Raw genomic sequence first — 22637 nt, forward strand, 5'->3', positions numbered from 1 at the left:
GGGGGCGGCAGCTCCCGGAGCTGAGCGCCGCGGGCAGCACCCACCAACAGGCTCTCCTAGGAAGCAACGTTTTAAAAGCCGGGCTCCTTACTAGAAAGATGCAAAACCGTAATATCCATGAAGATCCTATTACCTAGGAAGAATTTGACATTTTGCTGCGAACGTTGTGTTGGGATTGATTTATTCTTGGAGTGCTCTGCACGGCTGGCAAAGAATAATGTTCCAAAATCGGTCCATCTCCCAAGGGGTCCAATTTTTCTTCCTGGGTGTCAGCGAGCCCTGACTCACTACAGTGCAGCTGACAGGGGCTGCCATGCTTGTGGCACACTAAACAAAAAACAAAAGACCTAAGGACGACCTTTGAACAACACAAAGGATGGGTATGTTTTTCATGTTACCTTTTTAATTTGTAGTTCATAGTTACTGCATAGCCTGTGCTTTAATTACTCCATAAACTTATCTTGATGTGATTTATTATTATACTTAAACGACTTTTGGGGATTACACCTTTTACCCAATTATTTGTCAGTAGTTATATCAAGGTATTCTTAAACAAAAAACAAAAAAAAAAAAAAAAAAAAAAAAAAAGAAAAAGCTGAGTTAAAAAAAACCCATATGTGAAAAGTAGTCGAGTCAAGCTAGGGCTTTGTAAATGATTGCTGAAGTAAAAGATTTTAGCATGATTGAAAAAAATGACTGATGTGTGGGGGGATAACTTTTCTAAGTTGTTTTTATTTCCAGGTTTCAATGTAATTAGGCTACTGAGCGGATCAGCTGTAGCTCTGGTAATAGCCCCTACTGTATTACTGACAATGCTTTCTTCTGCTGAACGAGGATGCCCTAAGGGCTGTAGGTGTGAAGGCAAAATGGTATATTGTGAATCTCAGAAATTGCAGGAGATTCCCTCAAGTATATCTGCTGGTTGTTTAGGTTTGTCCCTTCGATATAACAGCCTCCAAAAACTAAAATACAATCAATTTAAAGGTCTTAATCAACTCACCTGGCTCTATTTAGACCATAACCACATCAGCAATATTGACGAAAATGCTTTCAGTGGAATACGCAGACTAAAAGAGTTGATCTTGAGTTCCAACAGAATCTCCTATTTTCTTAATAATACCTTCAGACCTGTGACAAATCTCCGGAATTTGGATCTGTCATACAATCAGCTGCAGTCTCTGGGATCTGAACAGTTCAGGGGCTTAAGGAAGCTGCTGAGTTTACATTTGCGATCCAATTCCCTGAGAACCATCCCTGTTCGAATATTTCAAGACTGCAGGAACCTTGAACTGTTGGACCTGGGTTATAATCGCATCCGGAGTTTAGCAAGGAATGTCTTTGCAGGCATGATCAGACTGAAAGAGCTTCATCTGGAGCACAATCAATTTTCTAAGCTCAACCTGGCACTTTTTCCAAGGCTAGTCAGCCTTCAAAACCTTTATTTACAGTGGAATAAAATCAGCGTGATAGGACAAACCATGTCTTGGACCTGGAGCTCATTACAAAGACTTGATTTATCTGGCAATGAAATAGAAGCTTTCAGTGGACCTAGTGTTTTTCAGTGTGTGCCCAATTTACAGCGCCTCAACCTGGATTCAAACAAGCTCACATTTATTGGTCAAGAAATTTTGGATTCTTGGATATCTCTCAATGACATCAGCCTTGCTGGGAATATATGGGAATGCAGCAGAAACATTTGCTCTCTGGTAAACTGGCTTAAAAGTTTTAAAGGGCTGAGGGAAAATACAATTATTTGTGCCAGCCCCAAAGAGCTGCAAGGGGTGAATGTTATCGATGCAGTGAAAAACTACAGCATCTGTGGCAAGAGTACCACGGAAAGGTTCGAACTAGCACGAGCTCTCCCAAAGCCAACCTTTAAACCAAAACTCACCAGGCCTAAACACGACAGTGAGCCCCCTCTGCCCCCAACTATGGGAGCCACCGAAGCCAGCTCCGAGCCTGAGCACGACACAGAACACATCTCCTTCCATAAAATCATAGCAGGCAGCGTGGCTCTCTTCCTGTCGGTGCTGGTGATCCTGCTGGTGATCTATGTGTCATGGAAGCGCTACCCTGCCAGCATGAAGCAGCTGCAGCAGCGCTCTCTCATGCGAAGGCACAGGAAAAAGAAAAGACAGTCGCTGAAGCAAATGACTCCAAGCACACAGGAATTTTATGTAGATTACAAACCCACCAACACTGAGACCAGTGAGATGCTGCTGAATGGAACGGGACCCTGCACGTATAACAAATCAGGCTCCAGGGAATGCGAGGTATGAACCATTGTGATAAAAGAGCTTTTAAAAGCTGGGAAATAGTGGTGCTTTATTGAACTCTAGGGACTATAAAGGGAACGTTTTTCTCACTTTTCTGGCACAGCTCTTCCATGTCCCTTTTCTGTACATTCATAATACTGGTCATTTTACTCTCATACATAATCAGCTCATTGAGATTTAAATACCGCAATCAATGTGAAGCCTGAGCTCTGGTTTAATACAATACCTATTGTACAAACCCTCTACTGATCTTATTAAAGTCTCTCTTGTTTTTAAATAGAAAACTTCTTTCATAAGTAATCCACTGCACCTGCACCAACTGTGCCTCTGTTTAGGGAGAAAAATGACAACAATGGAAAAAAAAAATCAAACTCAGGTTATCCCGTTCTGCCTCCCCAAACCCAGTCCTTGCTCTAAAACTCACTTTTTGAGCCCAGAACGAAGTAAAGATCCAGGTACTGTAGTATCATATGAATTCTGAGTTGTCTGAGGATAGAGATGGTGCAGGAACAGCTCTGAAAAAATGCCTGATTGCTGCCCAACACAAGAGAGACTAAAAAGCACCCCTAAGTATTACACCAGAGGCAAAGCAGAGGGAAACCCAGGCTTAATAAAAAATTAAAAATAAAAAGGGACAGTGGTATTTACTGTACTGCATTATACCACAGTGTTTCTAGGGCTGGTAGCTAGCAATTGAAACCTGTTTATGTGACTTCATACAAAAGGTGCCAGTGTTTATCCCTACATCCAGTTGCCTTTCAGAAAATAGTCAAAAGGCATTCATTAGATGAGGAGCAGAAATTCCTTATTGATGCAATTAGAGGAACTCAAATGTGCAGCAGCAAAAGCAAGACCACTTCCTGCACACATTTGTTTCAGCTCTCATTAGGAATTCTCTTTTCAGGACTGTCAAAGGCATTTATGTAGCTGAGGAAACCATTAAAATCCATCATTTTCTTCTGTTTCTGTTTATTGGCCGGGCTAAGCTTGATAAGGTTATGTGTTATGTTTTGCACAGTGTCCCTCTAATAGCTAAATAAAGCTTCATCACTTAAAATGCCAAACACTGTGCATTTTAGACATACTACAGCTGCAAAGAGCTTTCAGAGAAAACTGGGTACTCACTGATGTGACAGGAGTACACCCAAAAATCCTTTTACACAAATCAGTGACAGATCATTTTCCTCTCTTACCAAAACCCTAATGACATTACAGAATTCACAGATACTCAGTTTTAATGTCTACTCATATACCAGTGGTTGTGAGCAAAATACAGATTTGAAACCCAGATATTCCCTGCCTTCCTTCTCCCAAAGTCATGTATTTTGTTGGCTGCAGAAGAATATAATATCTCCCATATTTGCAAATCAATCATATCTCTTATTTTGATTATCAGGAAGGGAGGGTATGAAATAATACAGCAGCACCTTTATAGAAGTCAGTAATTAAATTATCTCCATTTTGCAACTTGATTTGGCTTTGTAAACTGCACATCTTCAATCACTTGGGAAGGAATATTTCTACAAGGCAGTTTCACTGCAGCAGATTAGAAAAAGCAAAACCTTAACAGCAGGTTCTCCTGAATTGTCACTGAAAAAAACCCAGTCATAGCAAATCACCTTGAAACATGCTCAATACAATGAAAACAAAGCCAGAAACATCTCTTAAAAGAACTAATACACTTGAAGGGGTTTGGGCTGCGTTTTTCCAGAGAATGAAACCATTCTCCTTTTCAAGGACTGTAGTGAGGAAATAGCTGAGGGTGGAAGCTGGAGCTGTAGTGAGCCCTGCAAGAGAGACCCCATTTCCCAGAGTACCAGGACCCCACGCCATTAACAGTGCGAGGGCTTGAGACACTTCAGCAGCACAGCAGAGCTGCACCTCAGTTGTACCTTGGAAGCTGCTATTAAAAAGTCAATACACATTTAATTATCCTAGCTGCTATAGCATTCTGTTTTCTACCAGCACATCTTGCTTATCTCTGTACTGAAGCATTAGAGTTTGCCATAAACTTCATGTTAAGAACCATCCCAGTACTTCAGAGGCTTTCCTCTCTGCAGTGGTGACTAACATTAGGCACAGCCAAAACACAAGAGATTTACCCCAAAACATATGGATGTTCATATATACATACATACAGACATACACACACACGTGTGTGTGTGTGTGTGTGTGTGTGTGTGTGTGTGTGTACAAATATAAATACACATAAAATTAAAATGAAATTTTTATATTTCATTTTAGGATGGTTAAGTGCAATCAGAAAATAATTTAATACTATTACTTGAGAATTTTTGTTTTTCAAAAATATTCAATACATCTTCTAGAACCTCTTAATGGACTGTGATTGTGAGAGTTGTCTATAATTGAGTTGGACTTATTATGCTTTGTGTTTCTTTAATGCCTTGTTTAAACATTACTCAGAAAGAAGCAATCCACAACCTCCTTCAGAAAGTGATACCTGTAAAACCATCACTAGCTCCCTTTGAATACTCAATTATAGGCATGAAAAAGAAAAGTAGGCCAGTCTGCCATTAATCACAGATGGGTAATAAAAATACAGCAAAAATCCAGCACCTGTATTGATGCACAGACAAGCTCAGCTCACCAGTTCACTCACAGCCTGGAACTCCAGCTGCAGGTATCTCCAAGCACACGTGGGTCAGTGTGTGACTGCTGCCACTGCCACTGTCAATGCAGCCACTGGCTGACCACACAAAACACACCCAGTGCAACTCCCTGAACCTTGTGCACAGCCCAAGTCCTTTGAGCCATGGTTTTAAACCCCCCTCTAGTGCCTATGGCTTAGAAAACATTTTGAACCAGCTCCACAGCCCCTTAAAACACATTATAAACTCCATGTTTTCATGTGAGCAAAACCCACATGACCTCAGCTAAACTGAGCCTCACCACTGTCAAATGAAACACTCCAGAAGTGACTTGGTTTGGGTGGCGAGGCCACCAGAGTCACAAATTCTAATAATCTTGTGGGAATGACTTGGTCTTAGCTGAGCAACTTTTAGTCCCCATGAAAGGCTGCCCCTCTCCTGAATACAAATGAAGTGTTGAGCCTCAAAGGTTCCAGCAAAGAAATTTCTCCTTTGCTTCTCTCCAGTTTCTAAAATCTTCATCCCACTTTGTCTTGGTTCTTAGATAGTTTGGTGCCAGTCTCTCACAAAACTGTTAAAACCTCACTGGGGTGATGCCAAGCAATCCTCAGAGGATGTCAAAGAGCCACAGCTGCTCTCACATGGCTCTCACAAGCTGTGAGCCTTCCCACAAGCACTTCCCACAAGCACTTCAGGCACTAAGTTGAGGAAGGGGATGTCTCTCCAATGACTTGGCTCCTCTTTAATGGAGCTGATACCACCAACATATTCCAATTTTAGGAGAGCAGCAATGGGTTTTGGAGATGTTTCTATTTTTTTTTTTTCTGAATGTTTTTGGGATCTGTAGTCATTTACTGTTCCTTTTCCTGGGACATGTATGGTGTTCTGGGGCTACCACTGAAGACCAGGGCTTTTCAAGCTGCAGACAAAGTGCAGGACTCTTCCATGCCCATTGTCATTTTTACTGGGTTGCCATCTACATTTATTTAGACAATGCTGACAAATGTTAGATGGAATCACCAGACTGCTTCATTTAATTGTAGCACCCCAAAAATGTTAAGGGCAGTCAGGACTTTCTCTGTGAGACAGAGAGACCATGGCAAACAGACATGAGAGATTTGAGGTAATTTGCTGGATCACACAGAGGCTGAGTACTGGGAGTGTAGCCCAGCCCTTGCATCCAGATGTCCTCCTTGTCAGGAGGAGATAAATACACATACAATTAAAATGAAATTTTTATATTTATATTAATGCCTTGCCAGGGCATTGCTTGGCCTCTCAGAGACCCAGCTCATGGAATATTCACGTGCCATTTCAGAGTAACACACCACACAGAACACACATCTTTGGGAAAAGAAAATAACTAATGCACTAAGCAAATTTGAAGAGACTGGTAATGTTCATTCACTATGTTGAGATCACCTCCAGCAACTGCAGAGTAAGAGAATAATAATGAGAACAAGTGGCTTGAGTATAATGACTGCAAGCTCCTCTGCTGGCTGGTTTTCATGACTCACTATCTGCACCTCCAGAGTCATCACAGCTGAAGGTTTGGCAAAGCTCTCTTTTCTTATTACTATAAAATGGTGAACCTTCACATAAAATTCAATTGCAAATGAACACAAATATACAATATGCCTGCAAATACAAGTAGAAATTTTCAGTTTGCTGCAAGCAAATGGCCTTTGCTGTCAGCCCTCAATAAATATTCCATGGATGAATTTCTGTGGAACAATAGTGACATCCAGTGGGTAGGGAGCTTAATCACAGGTATCTCCTGCATTAATCAATTCCCACAGAGATGTGTTTGCCTCTTCTCTTTGCATCCTTCTCTATCACACAGGAGAAGCATCAAACCCTTGCAGCATAGTGAGTACTCAACTGGATCTGTGTACAGCAGCCACAACCTGCATGTAGTGAACACATGGAGAAAATAAGAGTAGATGAAAGCTGGCAGGAAATGGTCTATCCACTGTGGAAGTCACCACTGCCAGAAAAAGGCAAGGCATATACAAGTAGCTCCAACAAGTTTGTGGCCATGGTTTAGAACTTGTTATTTAGAAAACACCACTTTAATCAACTAGAAAATAAACTCAGGCCACAAACAACTCATTCAAATTCCTTATAACAGAAGACTAAAATTTTTTTTTCTTTAGTTTATAATATTGAGAGAAATATATTATTTGACATTAAAAGAAGGACAATTCAATACCTGGGAACAAGCCAAAGTAAGAACTTCCTCTCAAAAAACCCACAATGTCCAAAGAAACAAGAAGCAAATGATGCAAGATCAAATTCACAAACAATAGCAAAGTGGCAAATATGACATGAATATGCAGCACATTTGCTTGGGCAAAAGCTCTGGAACATTTTGCTGTAACTACCCTGGGCCTCAGTAGCCCTGTGCCAATTCTCCTGCTATGATCCTAAACCACAGTGAGGGACAGAAGACAGTGAAGGCAGGATTACAGCTCTCTTGGTAAGACTGAGATTTCACTGCCCCTGAGAAGGTGCACAGCAACTCACTTCCCTCCATACTGGAGGAAGTACAGGTGTAATTCCAACTTTTGATGACTTCAGGTGCACTGGGAGGTCACCTGTCAGTCCATGCTCCAGTGCTTTGCTTTTCATCCCTAGCAAGGCTTTTGAGAGTGGGTATCATCACAGTAGGACAACATTTTTGATTGTGGTGTGATTTTCAGGGTTACAGCCAAACTCTTTCCTGGCATCACCACCAACAGGGCACAGCAGGGCACACAAACAGTGAAACATGACAGAGCTATGAACACATCACCAAGGAGGTCATACCAGAATTAAAAGGGTTTTATCCAAGACCCTCTGGGACAATTAGCTGTGAGCTGATGGCCAATGTTTTACCTACCAGAGAACCTGCAAATCTCATTTGGAATGAGCACAAACATCACAAAAGCAAGAATGCAAAAAGATTTCCAAGTAGGCACTATCTTTTTATTCCACCAATCCCTCACAGAAATCACATCTCCCTGCAAGTCTTGTCTTGCTCCCGCTGTTACCCCATAATGACCACAGCACTGGCATTGTAATGGAAGAATAAGCATTGTTTACTGAGAAGGGGCAAAAGGCTACTTAATTCCTATTTATTAACTTCTCCCTAAAGGGCTTAATGACCTACTGATGTTACTACAGGAAATATTAGATATTCATGAGAAAACTCACAAGTTTAAGATTCTTCATCACTAAAATCAACCAAACTCTTTAACAAAACAAAATATTTCATTCTTTACTTACTGTTAGTGTTTCTCACAAACTCTTTTGTTTTCCAAAAACCAACTGAATGACTGGAGTTGTAATCTTGTAAATAAGTTTTCCCAACACCCCTCACATGTCCTCTTAAGCACTAAAGCCATTCCCTTCCCGTGTTCATGACCAACACACTGCCCATGCATCACAGTTTACACTCCTGCCTGAAGGCTGAATTTTCCAACACCAGCATTGACACTGTGAATGACTTCATAATTACACTTTAACCTTGCTAATTTTCCCAGCATTTTGTGACAGCCAAAGTCTACTAATATATCACAGGGACACATGACATGTGTTTGCCTCAAAGCAAACACATGTCATGTGTCCCTGTGATATATTATTTAAGCAAAATATCTTAATTGCTCACCTAGTAACCCCCCAAACCAGGACAGAAATGCATTACAAGGTTCAGGGCTTCCCCACAGCACTGAGAGGAAATCACCTGCTCAGTTCTGTGTGCAAATCCATTTCCTCCCCAGCCTAACTCACCCACTCCCTAGCTAGGTCAGTCCCTCAGGACCCTAATTCCTTCAGGCCAGAAGAAAGCAGACCTAACTGCAGTGACAGTGGCAGCACCCTGCAGAAGCTGCCCCCATGAACCCAGTCTTTATTAGTTATTCTCACTGAAATCCCTGTTCTTGCCAAGGGTTATACTGGCACTCTATCCCTAGCATGGTGTACTAAGAGGAAAACTCTGCATTTTCATGGGCACCTCTGCTCATGTCCATAATTATACTGAGAGAAAAACACTCAGGGAAAGGACTGCATGTGGCTTACAGCACTAGGAAAAAGTCAGGAAGGGTCACTCACCTTTTCCAGAACTTCAAAAACTGGAAGTAAAAGATACAAAATAGATAGATAGATAGATAGATAGATAGATAGATAGATAGATAGATAGATAGATAGATAGATAGATATGGAATGTCAAATAAATAGAATAAACATTTCTGCATCTCTTGGAAGTATTTTAATTGATTTTTTTTTTTTTTTAAGTTGCTACTGTCAGGTTCTGGGCATCTTTACACATCAAACAAAAAACTTTTCTTTCATACCTTACTAAATGCAAGGAAGAAAATACCTTCCTATAATGTAGGACATTCTTTCCAAAGCTGTGGGACTGAGCTGGTTTTGGAAAAAGTCTAAACAAATTCTGTCTTACCGCTGTTGTTTCTGATGTGATTATTTCCAACAGCTGTAGAACTGGTAAGATACAGGTAACATGTGCATTATTCTAGCTGAGCACATCCTCCTGGCCTTTATTTTGATCTTCATGGCAAATCCTAGGTTGTGCTGTTGGCTCTTAGATGTGCCCTTTATGGTCAGGAACAACTTAGTGAACGTTGGAGTGCCAGTTCTTCACCTAGTGTCTACAGCAGCTGGCACTGTAGAACTCAGGGTTCTGATTTTTTGGGCATTCATATTTTCCACTTCCCCAAAGGCTGCAAAGCTCACAAACAGACTCCAGACTAATGTAATGAGATTATCACTCCCTTCCTGGTTCAGCTCTGAGTCAGGGGAGAAAAGGTGCCCCAAACATTCAAAGGTACAAGCCAGGAACCCCAGTGGAAGCTGGTCATCCCAAGATCCCTGGTGGCATCCCAAGTGCCCTGGTGGGCATCCCAAGAGCCCTGGTGGGCATCCCAAGTGCCCTGGTGGCATCCCAAGAGCCCTGGTGGGCATCCCAAGTGCCCTGGTGGCATCCCAAAAGCCCTGGTGGGCATCCCAAGAGCCCTGGTGGCATCCCAAGTGCCCTGGTGGGCATCCCAAGAGCCCTGGTGGCATCCCAAGAGCCCTGGTGGGCATCCCAAGAGCCCTGGTGGCATCCCAAGAGCCCTGGTGGCTGCTCCCTGCCCTGCCCTGGGGATCACAAACAGCTGCAGATGAGGAGCTGGGAGCACTGAACAGCCCAGGGGGGATAATAAGCAATAGTAATATCTTAGTAATACAAATCCACTGAAAACACAACCATCAGAAATTTCCTTGTTCCAAAAATACAGACTTCATAATGTCTATTCCAGCATGCACACTGTCTCATTTGATGTAATTTGTAAAAATGCATTATTTAGCATTGCAGAAGCATCTATTTGGCCTGTGGTGGGTTGTGCAAAAGGTGCAGGTGATTGAAGGAGAGAAATGGAACACAGTTTACAAAAAGCAGACAGGAGTCAAACAGAAAAACACTTCAGACTTCATCTTAATTAGTGTGCGGTAACTCTTTCTCCAGTCTCCTATGGATTATCCTGTTTATTTTAAAACAGACTGTAGCAAAGGTTTTCAAACCTGCAAATGGGAATTGAACACCCAAATCTCACCCATCTGCTGCACCAGTCGAGCACTTAACCTTTGTTATGAAACATTATCTCCTCTCCATTTCTCCCCAGAAATGGACATCTGAACAAGACTCTAGGGTCACAAAGTGCTCTGGCCAGCTCCATGAAGCTATTTTGAAAAATTACCTTCTCAGAGATTTTGGCAAATCCTCTTGGAAGGGAAAGGGAGCAGCTGTACCTCAGTGAGGTGCAGATGGGGCAGAGCCACCTCAGTAACACTGGGAGGGCTGCACTTTGAAAAAGGATGTTGTTACCTGGGGAACCTACTGCAAAAAGGACTGGCACTAATTCCTGGCACACAGTTACACTGAACTCACCTCAGAAAATAATCCACTATGGCTCACTTTAAAAAACAGCTACAGATTCTCAAATCTGGCTTCTTTTAGCCAGAAGAGTTTATCCCTCAATTTCTCACTAATAACAATCATAGTAATCTTATACAAAAACACTTAGTCAAAGAATGAGAAAAGGATCATCTTTTCCTCTTCAATAAAAGAGTTACATCAAATAACATTCCAGCACATCAGAGTTTTGTTAGCAGAGCACTATTTCTTGTAATGTGACACTCTCAGATGGCAGCATTGCCTTGCAGCCATCTGTGCTATGAGTCATATCCTCAGAGCAGTCAGCTTCATCCTGCCCTGCTCCAGAGCACCCAGCTTCTCTGCACACCCTGAGCCAGCCAGACACATCCACTGTGCACATCACAGCCATTTCCAACTGGGACATTCATCCCAAGTGCTCCCAGGGCTGTGACTCACAGTGTGACACCCTCACCATCCTCCTTCCAACACAGGTTCCCCGCAGGCAGGTTTGGAAACCCATCTCTGGAACTCCTCCTAAGGCTACTTGTACCTAGCTCCAACAGGCTCTCTGCCTTGGGGACTAAATGTTTTTCTCTACTCTGATTTATCTCCAACAACAGTTCCCAGGTTACTCTGCTGACACAAATGCAGCCCTGCAGCAAAACCCAGCAATATTATGACATGAGTTCAGAAGCTCCCATTATCAGACAGAAACTCCTCCTTCATTAAAGAACAGATTTAGTCCAAGCACACTGGACAACACCTTCTACCCATCCCTGCTGCTGCTGACAGCACAAACAAGTGTTTCATTTTTCTAGTGAGCAAGCAGCAAGCACAGAAGGTATGAGGGAAAACATTCCACATGGGAATCCTGAGCTCTGAGTCAGGCTGAGCAGAAAGCAGCAGCAGTGCAGGGAAAAGGGGCTGGGAGAGCAGTGCAGCTGCCCTCAGTTTGCAGAAGTCTGGATGCCCAGCAGTTTCCAGAGCTCTGCTTTTCTGGAAGTTTAGTAAAGCAAGGGAACTGGGGCAGCCATGCACAATTCCTTGCTATCTAAAGGACAGCTGCTCTGCAGCCACAGCACATCATGGGAAGCTCTGCTGTGCAAGAGCAGTAGAAAAGGATTTGAAATTGTAACATAAGGGATTGCACAGTCAAATGGGAAAGCGTGTTGGATTTGGACTCTACTGGTATCATGAATGAAAACCTATATATCAGTAATATGAATAGAATGCACTTTTCCAAAGCCATGGAACTACTGATATGTGTGCTTTGGCTTCATGTATAAACTGACATGGCAAATTCTAAATTTAGCCAAGCCAATTTCTTTTAAAGCCTCATCACACTAATTACATCCATCAAGTGTGTAAAATACATTTTGTCAGCTAAGAACAGAAGACTTAAATTAAATGTAAATCCTTACTCAGCACTTCAAGCTGTTAATGGCTGTAAGTCGTTAATGAGATGATGAAAAGAAAATGCTCCTGCAGACTCTGTAGTGAGAATTTATTACAAGCACTCATTACTTCCACCCAGTGCAGATTCTGAAAGTGTCCCACATTTATGTCAACACCCCAGTATCAACAGAGAAAGATACCAACATAATCTTGCTTGCTTGCAAATGTGCTCCTGTACCTAAGAGGGGCTTGACAGGCACCTCCAAGAGAGATGGGTGCCCTCCTTCCCTAAGCCAGAGGCTCCCAGAAGAGGAGCACCCCCATCCTGAAGCAGGACATGCTGTCAGAATGGGATCTCAGCTTAACTTCCTGGCATTTTAATTGATCCAACAGTAGCAACACTAACGGCTGACTGCACTGCGTGCCTGGGCTTATGTGTTTTATGATGAATTTTGATAATTCCCCTATTAGAATTAGCTCAGAAGAGCACTGGAGAGAGATTTACAGAACTATGGATGTACTACAGCAGGCTGGGGGAGAACATGAGAGTTAAAGGAATATATCCCCATTATCCAACACTTGCAAATTTAATTTCAATTTAGTAACATCAGGATTTATGAATTTTCATCCTTTTCACAGACTACAGGATTTCCTGTCTTTGCCTATAACCTTAATGAGGGTTATTAAGGGAAATTCCCAATTGCAGAAAACCCCAAGATCAGGCTGAGTTCTCACTGAAAGGAAAAATGTCATTATTTGATTTCTTTCTTAGATTCCTCTCTCCCAGTCTAGTCCCATTCTTTCCTTCAGTCTAAGCTCCTGCCCTCTCTTGATTAGCTATTTCACAGAAAGAAAAAGAAAATCCAAGAACTACATTTAAATGTACCAGATGCCCTTGAATTTCTACTGAATTGTGCCCCTGTAAAGCCTTGTTTACAACTTAGCTCCAGCAGCAAGTGAGCTTCCAGGAACAAAGAAATGTTAGAGACATTTTCACAATAGTTTTAAATTGCTTCCCCCAGTAGAGAGGACTCATTGATCCAGTAAATAAAGTGAGGTGCAGGAAAGTGATTCATGCTCAAACACGATGAATAAAAAATAAAATAAAGCAGTCTGGAATATTTGTGCCCTCTGCAGGAACCCTGTCCCATCAACTTTTAGTGAAAATTAACATAATGTTCAAAAATTATTATGCATGAGAAAACAAAAGCTATCTCAAATGATGGCCCTGCTGTAATAGGATGCTGATTAGCTACAGAGAATTGAATTTTTGGTATCAGTGCTTTACTGGGTCACTCTATGGATATGACAGTCAAGACACCTCCTTACACTGCAAAAAGGAAGCAGATTTGCCTAAGATTAATTCCACACTAGCTTAATTATTAATTAATCTCTGCCAAATGGATTTTTTAAAATGTACTTGAAAAGGCCTGTGGAAATAGAAGTGCTCTGTGAGTGGATGGGACAGTTCTGCAGGCAGGCAGGGGTGCTGCAGTGTGTAGCCAGCACTCCCTGGGCTGATTGTTTCATTAAAATGCAGGTTCTAACAGGCTCTGAGAGCTGCAGCTGGATAACCCTTGATCCCTTTCCTCAGTACCACAGAGCACTTCGTGTCTATTTAACAGGGCTGTTTCAGGATTTAATCAAAGATTTACAATCTGCACCCTGGAACAAGGAATCTTCCCCTTTTTAAAAGGTTTCAAATAAAACACATCTTTTGTAGAGATTTTTTCTGAATATCTGTAGCCTATGCCCCTTACCTGCACCTTCTTACAATTTAATACCCATTTTCTACAAATTAATGCTTCTTCTTCCACTTCTCTGCATTGCCAACACAAAGAAAACACAGAGACAGTCACAGGTTCTTTCCAGCATTATGTCCAATTTTACTGAATGAGTTAACAGCTTTGAAGGGAAGGAGTAAGCAGTGAAGTGCAGGAGCTGATGGGAACCTGTGCCAGGCAGTAGATGGAGCAAGACTGAGATTCTGTGGAAATCCAGCTGCTAGGTGGCATTTGCTAACACACTGCAGTGGTGCTGCATGCTAATGCCAGTGAGAGAAAGAGGGGGCTTGCAAATCTGGGAGATGTACTGGCATGAAACTGTTTGGAAAACAGCCTGGAAGAAAGGAGTGCCTCAAAGTCACACAGTCAAAATTCCCTGAAAACACAGCTCCTCCCTATTTCTGCTACACATCATAAAAATTGCTGTGATAATTACAAAGCTCATTCAGCCAATAATGGCAAAACATGTGGACAGAACCTGAAACTTAATCCACTTCAATTCAGTTGCAGCTCTGACTGTGTCTGAGTCAGCTCCTTCCCATTTTGGAGCAGTTGGTCACTCCCCCAGATAACTTCTGGCAGCACTCTAAAATGATCCTCTATTTCAAGGCCAGGTTGGATAGGGCTCTGAGCAGCCTGGTTCAGTGGAAGGTGTCCCTGCCCATGGCAGGGGCGTGGAAAGAAATGGTCTTCTAGGCCTTTCCATCCCAAGCCATTCTGTGGTTCTCTGATTCATGCCCCTGACTCAAAAGCTCTAGTCAAACACCTTTGCCAGGCTGGGCTGTGCTTCTTTTCCAAGCAGTACTGGAAGTCTCCAGCAAGCTGGTAACTCCTGCATCCTTCTGGAAAAGATCACACCTCAGGTCTCATCTGCTATGCATTTCCTTTCCAAAGAGCCTCCTCCCAAAATACTGAAAAGGAGCTGTTGTCTAAAGCCATACTTTTCTTTCCAATGGGCAAATTGATTAGAGCTCCTCTTGCAAAAGGGGACTGGCAGAATCGTACTGAAAGGACAGCCTGACAACCTCAGCAAACACCTTTACACTCTGTGTGCCCCTGAAGCAGCACAGGTCAGTGATGATCACGGCACATGCCCCTTCTGCTGGTCCCACTCTGTTACAGAGTGTGTAATGGACAAAGCTCCCAAGGTCTCCAGGAGCAGCTTGCCCAGGATAATTGCCAGGGCAGGTGTGTTATTTTTCTGCAAGTGTTGTTTTACTTGACAGTACTGACACTGACTGCAAGAACAACAATATATAACTGCCTAATGCCTTCCTATTCTGTTAGTGTTCCACACATCAAAGCTTGCAGAGCCTGTGGGAAAGAAGCCAGTGACCATTAACCTTCACTTTATTTTATGCTTTTATAATTTCAGGAGTTTAGTTTCAGACTTGCAGCCTTCAGGGCTGCAAAGTTGAGACTGGAGTAAAATACAGCAAAGCAGCAAATGCTTAGCATAAGTTAGAAGAGCTTTTCCTGAGTCCCCATGCCATCTCTCCCAGCTCTAATGCAAACTTTATTTCAAGGGATTTAACAATTTGTTTCTCTAGTTGAAGTAAATGCACCAGAGATGCTTTCTGCTTTTGTAACAAAGAAATGCCTCCTGGATTGCTAGTGGCCAGTTCACTAAGTTCCCCAGAAGTCACACTGAGTAGGCAACACCTGGCTGTCTTTCAAGCCCTGCATTTCTTGTCAATGAACAAGATGAATCAAGGCTGGAGGGACGACCAGGACAGCACTTTCATATCTTTGTTTCCACCACCCATATGAACCCAGCTGAAAACCCTACTGCCATTAAAAAGCAGGAAATCCCTCTTGTACCTTCATGCTCCCCTTTTCTTCGACTCAAATTGGCCCACTGAAACCCAAGACAAAAACCCTTCTCAAGGGTAAGCGTGCCACAAAATCCCAGGACAAAGCTTAGTGAGAACCCACTGGCCTGAGGATTTTGAGGGCATGGTTGCCATAAAGTCACGAGGGTGTTTCAGAAAGTTTACCCCTCATACATCATTCACCCAGCAGAGCATTCCCAGAGGTGAGTTGAATTCCAGACTCCCATATGCTGCAGTTTGTAAATCACTGGCATGAAAGTAGGACAGTAGTGTCATGCTGACAAGAGGCCTTAGCATTTAAGAATTTCCTCACTAAATAAGCTTGACTTGTGGTGACTGCAACAAATCCACCCCCCCAGCATCAGCTTTGCAGCACAGCCTCCCCTTGCCAGCACAGAGCAGCTGAGAGTGCCCTTGCACAGCACCAGGACCTGGCTGCAGGGGGGAGCTGCACAGGAACACCAACAGCTGCACTTCAGCTGCACCCTCACTGACATGCATGACACCAGGCAGACATGCAGCATTATTCCTGGGAAAACTGGGGTTCCTTATTCAACTTACAGAACCATTTCTGGTAAGATTTATAAAACTTGAAGAACAAGGGCCAAGGTAAGGCAGCAGTGCAGAGAAGGATGGTTTCATCAAGAACAGCCCTTTTTGCCTTCTGTTTATCAAAGGCTTGACTGACTGAATAAGAGCCATTAGTTCCTATTACACAGCAAAGTGCAGCAGAGCCAGCATGGCTGGAAGGAAGGTGGCACCTCTGACTCTGTATATCTCCTACAAATCAGGGTCGGGCAGTTCAGGCCATCCTGACCTGCAGGTGAAAAACAGATAATAACACACTTTGTGCCTTGTCCCAGGTTCTCCTCAGGGAAAAGAGCCTTGAGCCAACACACAGTGTCAGAAGGATTGGGTTTTTCTGTGCTGCAGGCTGCTGCTCCCAGTAATGAATTCTGTGAGCCCTGCATGGCACTGCCACTCCCTGCTCCTGCTCCAGGGGCAAGGCCTGGCACAGGATGTTCCCAGCTGTGTTCCCAGATGTGCTACTGCTCAGGCAGGGCACTGCTCACACTTCCTCCCAAGCCAAAGGAGGCCAAGAACCACCAAATCATTTTCACTTTTCCAAGTCGAGTCAGTCCCCCATTGAGCCAAATATCTGTTGTGAACTTCAATTTGTTTATGTTCTCAGAACTTAGTACATAGGGACATAAAGATTTCTTCCAAATTATATCCCCTTTAGGAACTCTACATCTCTTTCATTGCTTTGCTTGGTGAATGCAGTAATCAAAACCATTACTTGGAAAATATTCTCCTTATTTGGAGCTCTAGTATCAAATATTGGAGAAAAAATTAATTTTCCAATAATTCCAAACTAGAAATAAACAGCTCATCAAGCCAGTTATCTATCAATTAATAAAGACTATAACATTTCTCCTCAACTGCTTCAACAATAGAATTAATTAGTTCTAATTAGAAATAAATGTCACTTCTTGAAGTACCTCAACATCAAAAATGTTGCAGCACCTTTCATTAGAGAGTCTCTAAACACTTTGCAAGACATTATCAATGCCATTTGTACAGAAATGGGGTTCCTTTCAGGCCATGGCAGCACTGGAGCAGATGCTCAGCCTCCCACAGCCATTATTTCAGTGATTGTTCTCTTACTCACAAAGTGGAAGCTGGGTGGGAGACATGAGTCATGTGAAGTGAGAGCACAGCATCACACAGCAGCAAGGGAGCAACCCCAGACACCTCCACCCAAATCCAGAATTTCCTAAACTAAAACAAAGCCTTAACCCCATAACAGCACACTTCCACAAATGCTGCTTGAAACCTACAGCCTGTCAAGCCATAAAATACAATTACTCAGTGCTCAGAATCACCACTGTTGCAGCCTGTTGTGGATTGGCAGGCTCTCCTCCTCCAGAGTCAAACCTAAAACAGATGATGGTGGCCTGCAGAACTTTGGGGAAACATAATGCATGACAGCAAAGCAACACTGCATGGAAAAACATTGTATCACCTCCAACAAAATAAACAAGGCAGAGCTCTCACAAGATTCATACCAGCAATCATCACCACCAGAATAAACAGAGGGTTTCATTTTGCTAGGTTTAAAAGGCTTATTCCACTTTGTGAATTATGGCTGTTTTTTTCTAAAGTGGCTCCTAATCTGATTGCTCAGAGATTTATGTACAGTCACAAGGTTGGGAAATTATTATTGGGAATGTCTATTCAGATGAGAACTTTCTGAAAATTGAGATAGGGACTAAAATCAGATTTTATACCTCTCATTTAACAATCTATTATTAATAAGCTTTTTAATTTATGTCAATGGAAATAATAACTTTGTATTCACAGTGCCAGGCAAAATTCAGTTCCATTGCTTAACCACATTTGTCCTTCCCAAGATGACTTAGCAAAAGCATATTGATGCTGTGGTATTCATTCAAAAAGACCCCAGCCTTAAGAAACAACCCACCTTTCTCCCAGTGCTTGTATCAGCACCAGGAGGCAGCACTGACCATGCCTGTCCATGATAAAGTGCAGAAATCCAGCTGAAATGAAAACAAGCAGTGACCCCCCTGGTAATGACCTCCCCACCACTAACAACACATGTGGGAATGAAAGATGTGTCCAAAACTGGAGCACACCTAGGAATGTGCTACCCCACATCCTCCACAGCAGCAGCAGCAGCAGCTCAGAGAGCTCTCCTATAGTCCCAGATGGGGTAAACTCTCAAAGGCTGCTTTTCCCCAGGATGGGGAGGGATAAACTGTTTTAGAGGCTGAAAATTCTGATCCAACTTCTGGTGACCTCACTGGCATCTCAAAGGATGAGAGGTGACCCTGGAGAAACTCAGAATCAAAGCAGAACAGATGCCAACAGGAAAATTGTTTTCATTCCATTGTGGCTCTGTTTAAAAAGCTCAGATGATGGTGATACAAGATACAATGACCTAACCTGACTGCAAGGATGCATTTGCATCAGCACAGACAACTGCAACACCTCACAAAGGCAGGAATTCATACACAGGGCACTGAACTGTTTGTGCTTTCTTCTGAACCAAGGGTATCACAATCACAGCAGGAAATGTCATACCAGAATATCAGACATGCCTAGCAGGCTTTCTGACCTGTGTATAACAAGTAGAAACAAACACATACCAAAAAAAAAAAAAAAAAAACAGAAGAAAAAAGCTCATGATAGTTAGAAAATGATGTCTTAGCCCTTAACATACCCATGCATGAATGTGGATCAAATATTCTACTTCAAATAACACAGCTGTAAGTGCTCTCATTACACACATACACATGAAATCTTTTTATACTGAATTTCCACTAAAACCTTACCATCACTGAGGTCTGGCAGCAAGTTCTACAGATGAATTATGGACTGTAAATAAAAATATTTTAATAAGCAATTTTAAAATCAATTCCCTGTCCCTTGAATCAGCTGCTCCTAAACATTTTCCTCAGCAAACTCCAAACCATTTCTTTTTCAACTTATCTTCCTTGGTAACAGGTAATTAGAATTGACCACAAACTCAAGAATAAAAGGCAAAATATTTACACAAAGGCATTATTAATGTGCTCTTAACAAGCCTTTTGAACTGTGTCCAGAAGGACACAACATTGTCTTTTTTCACTGATAACACTTTGTTAAATACTAACAGCAGAGGTCTGTGACTGAAATCATTCCTACCTTTGCCAACAGGCAATACTTCACATTTATGAATTGATTCTGCTTGGTAAACTCGTGCCTGTTCACACAGCTTTGCAGAGTTCTGGAAGGTCCTGCTTGCACTCCTAGACCTGACTGACCCAAACAATTTCTACTGCCTGCACATTTTGCCATTTTCCCTTTCCCAGAGACTTCAGCTTGCAGCATATGAATCTAACCTGAATACCTGAGGGCTCCCTCTGTTAACCTTTGGCCATGTGGAAAATTGACACCTCATTCCTTCTCTGTTTTCTGTCTCCAGACAGTTTCTACCACAGAAGAGCAGCTCCCCTTTCATTTCAGCAATGTTTAGCTTCCCAAACAGCCTCTTATGACGAACACTAGCAAAGGCTGTCTGAGCCCAATAAATTCTGTCAATGTGCTCTTCTTTACCCTGGCAGACAGCACTGATGAGCTGCTGTGGTAAAGCTGCCCTAGAAAGAAAATATTCTCTGGGCTGCTGCTACTTGGAAGCACCTAAGACAGCAGTAGTTTCCTCCCCCCGTTTACCCCAGCCCCTTAAATGACATTTAGCAGCCTGACAAAGTGCAGCTTTGTGCAGCAACTCCAGGATCTGCTGTACCATCTCCCAGGGAACACAGCTGGGCTTCCCAGCAGTTGGGAATTTCTCTTGATGCCGAGGTCAGGGCTGCCTGTCACTTATCCCCACTGAGCTGTTCTGTGACTCAGCTATGCTCGGTGCTGGTTTGAACAGGACACACCTCTGGCAGCCCAGACACACTGCCAAGCCCTGAGGCTCTGCAGGGTGCACAGAGCCAGCTGCTCCCTCCAGCCACAGGCACTGACTGAGCCCCTGGGCTCACCCAGAGCTGTCACTGAGCAGGCAGGGCACAGGCAGCAGTTCCTCCACCTGCCCCTCCCAAAGCAGTATGAGTATGAAAATTGAGATTTATTATGCTAAAAACTACCCTTCAGCAATGGGTGTAGAATCAAATTTGATTAGGGTCTCGTTGTTGTACAGTGCAGAAGAGTGTAAATTGCACAAATTAAAATCTGTTTGTTTGTGGCTGGCAAATGGAAGTGCATGTAACACTAGACACAAACAGCAAGCAAGTTTACAAGCATAGCAAATGCTCACATAAAGGCAGAGTTACTTCAAGTCATCTTGATTATTCTAACAATCCATGCATGACTGCCTCCAGAGTAAACCCAAAAGAGAAGAAAAATAACATGTAAAATATTTGGTTATATGAAATCTGTCACACTTCTTGTTTATCTTATTAAAACTAACATTGTCTCATCTGAGCTATTTCTCCCTTAAAAGGAAAATGGCCTTTTTATCCCACAAATAAATACACCACAGATGAGCATACACTAAGTAAACATGTTCTTAGACACCCTACACATATAAACCCAGGAGCCACTGCTTATTAACCACAATCATTAAATACCATTAACTGGTATCCCCAGATGTTCTCCTGGCATGACAATCCAAACAGAACTTCTTTGGATTGCTGCTCCACATAAAAAGACACAGACCTGGGTGCTCACACAGCAGCTGGGTACAAACCCTGGCTGGGCACTGTCCCTGCTATTGCAGAGGTACTGGCTGAGGGGCTGAGGGGCAGAAGGACTGGCAGCCACCCTGACCTTCATGGGAACAAACTCTTCCCTAAATTATGAAGGTTCTAATGTCATCCACTCATAGAAATCCCCAAATTAGACACAGTATCATCCTAGTGGCATGAATAGTCCTGCTTCATTCCAAGCTGAATGAGGTGATGGATTGAAGCAAAATTTAGATGACTACTTCATTAGGGTTTTTCTGAAAGATTCAGGTTTCCATTGGCAATTTCCTTTTAGGTGGCTAGAAAGGGGTTTAGAAGATTAGCTCTGGTTTGAATATTGTCCATATATATTTTTCCTTCACAGTTCCATACAGTGTTCATTCTTCATGTGCTTCATTATCTGCAGATGTGTATTTGGAAAAGGCTTACCCTTCCAGCACACCAAGCCATTACAACACACCTGTTGAGAAAAGCTTCAGAAAATTGCCTGAAGTGCAAAGGCAGAAGTATGGCAATTTTCACAGTAATAAAATGCAGGCCTTTATTTACAAAGAAATAGAGCAATATCTATCTTGCAGGTGCTATCAGAGAAGGGGTTATTTTTACTCTCTGTAATAAACTTAAGCAAACAAAATTTAAATGGAAAACCATTTGCAACTAGGTTAACGTAATATGGAATATTGTGAGTTCATTGCCTGCTATTATCAGATCAGAATTAGGTGCATTTGTGCTAAGGCTGTCCTTACAGCCCTGTGGAAGGTTTAATATTCTTTCATTTCTGTAATAAATCAGCTGCTCTCTTCTTGCACATAAAATGTTACATACTTGTAAAACAGCATCTGGTGGAGAGAGAAAGGAGGGGATGTGATTGACATAGGAGTCCAAAATCTGATGTTGCTCAAAATTCCATTTTATTATACTGCTTTAGGCATCCACTGCAAAAGCAAGACTGAAGATTTGCTTGCATTATTCTCTCCATGATCCATTACTGACAGTAACAGCTACCATTATTTGGGGAAGTGATTTGGACAAGCTTCCAGAGCAAAGAAGCATGGAGAAACATTTTACCCTAATTGTTTGGGGCTTATCCTTCACTAGCCAGTGAAGCATTCTCTTTCCTCACAAAAAATACTGCAGTTTCACTTGTCCTTGTATCACTTGCCTTGTATTTCTGCAGTGACACCAAAGCAGTACCAAAAATGCATCAGATGCTGTCAGCAAACAGCATTTCTCACAAGGGTCAGGGCAAGGCTTTATGAGGTTCAGGGCAAGTCTTCAGCCTCTGTGTCTGCAGCTAAGCTCAAAATCCATCACAAAAAATATTAACTAATACTGACTCAAGAACAGATTTAAGCTGCTGAGTGAAACAAAATTCATTGGAGTCACCTGCTCCCATAACATAAATCCATAATAAAGCACAGACACTCCCCAGTCTGACTGCAAAATTCATCTGAGTATCAACACTTGCAAAAAAAGCTGAGAACCCCTAGAGAAAGAGACACAGGGAAACTTTCTGTCTCCTTTTCCCTGTCTGCACACAGGCCCATGGGTAGAAAATGCACTGGCCAA

General features: G+C 42.5%; 2 protein-coding genes across 4 annotated transcripts in view; one reads left to right on the forward strand and one right to left on the reverse strand.

Annotated features, from left to right (window-relative positions):
* Positions 1 to 22637, reverse strand: part of CTNNA3 (catenin alpha 3) — a 422479-nt gene that overhangs the window by 233546 nt on the left and 166296 nt on the right. The gene's annotated exons all lie outside the window — the stretch shown is intronic.
* The window catches only part of LRRTM3 (leucine rich repeat transmembrane neuronal 3), a 79324-nt gene continuing 56699 nt past the window's right edge, over positions 13 to 22637 (forward strand). For 2 of the 3 annotated variants that reach the window (XM_009095993.4, XM_018920820.3), the window contains exon 1: positions 428 to 2273. In XM_009095993.4, coding sequence (XP_009094241.2) covers positions 693 to 2273 — 1581 coding nt within the window. In that variant the 5' untranslated portion in view covers positions 428 to 692. Of the gene's footprint in view, positions 381 to 427; positions 2274 to 22637 lie in introns of those variants that run through there. The other variant, XM_018920819.3, reaches the window with a different exon arrangement.

This window comes from Serinus canaria, chromosome 6 (genome assembly GCF_022539315.1).
Source record: "Serinus canaria isolate serCan28SL12 chromosome 6, serCan2020, whole genome shotgun sequence".
Lineage (NCBI taxonomy): Eukaryota > Metazoa > Chordata > Aves > Passeriformes > Fringillidae > Serinus > Serinus canaria.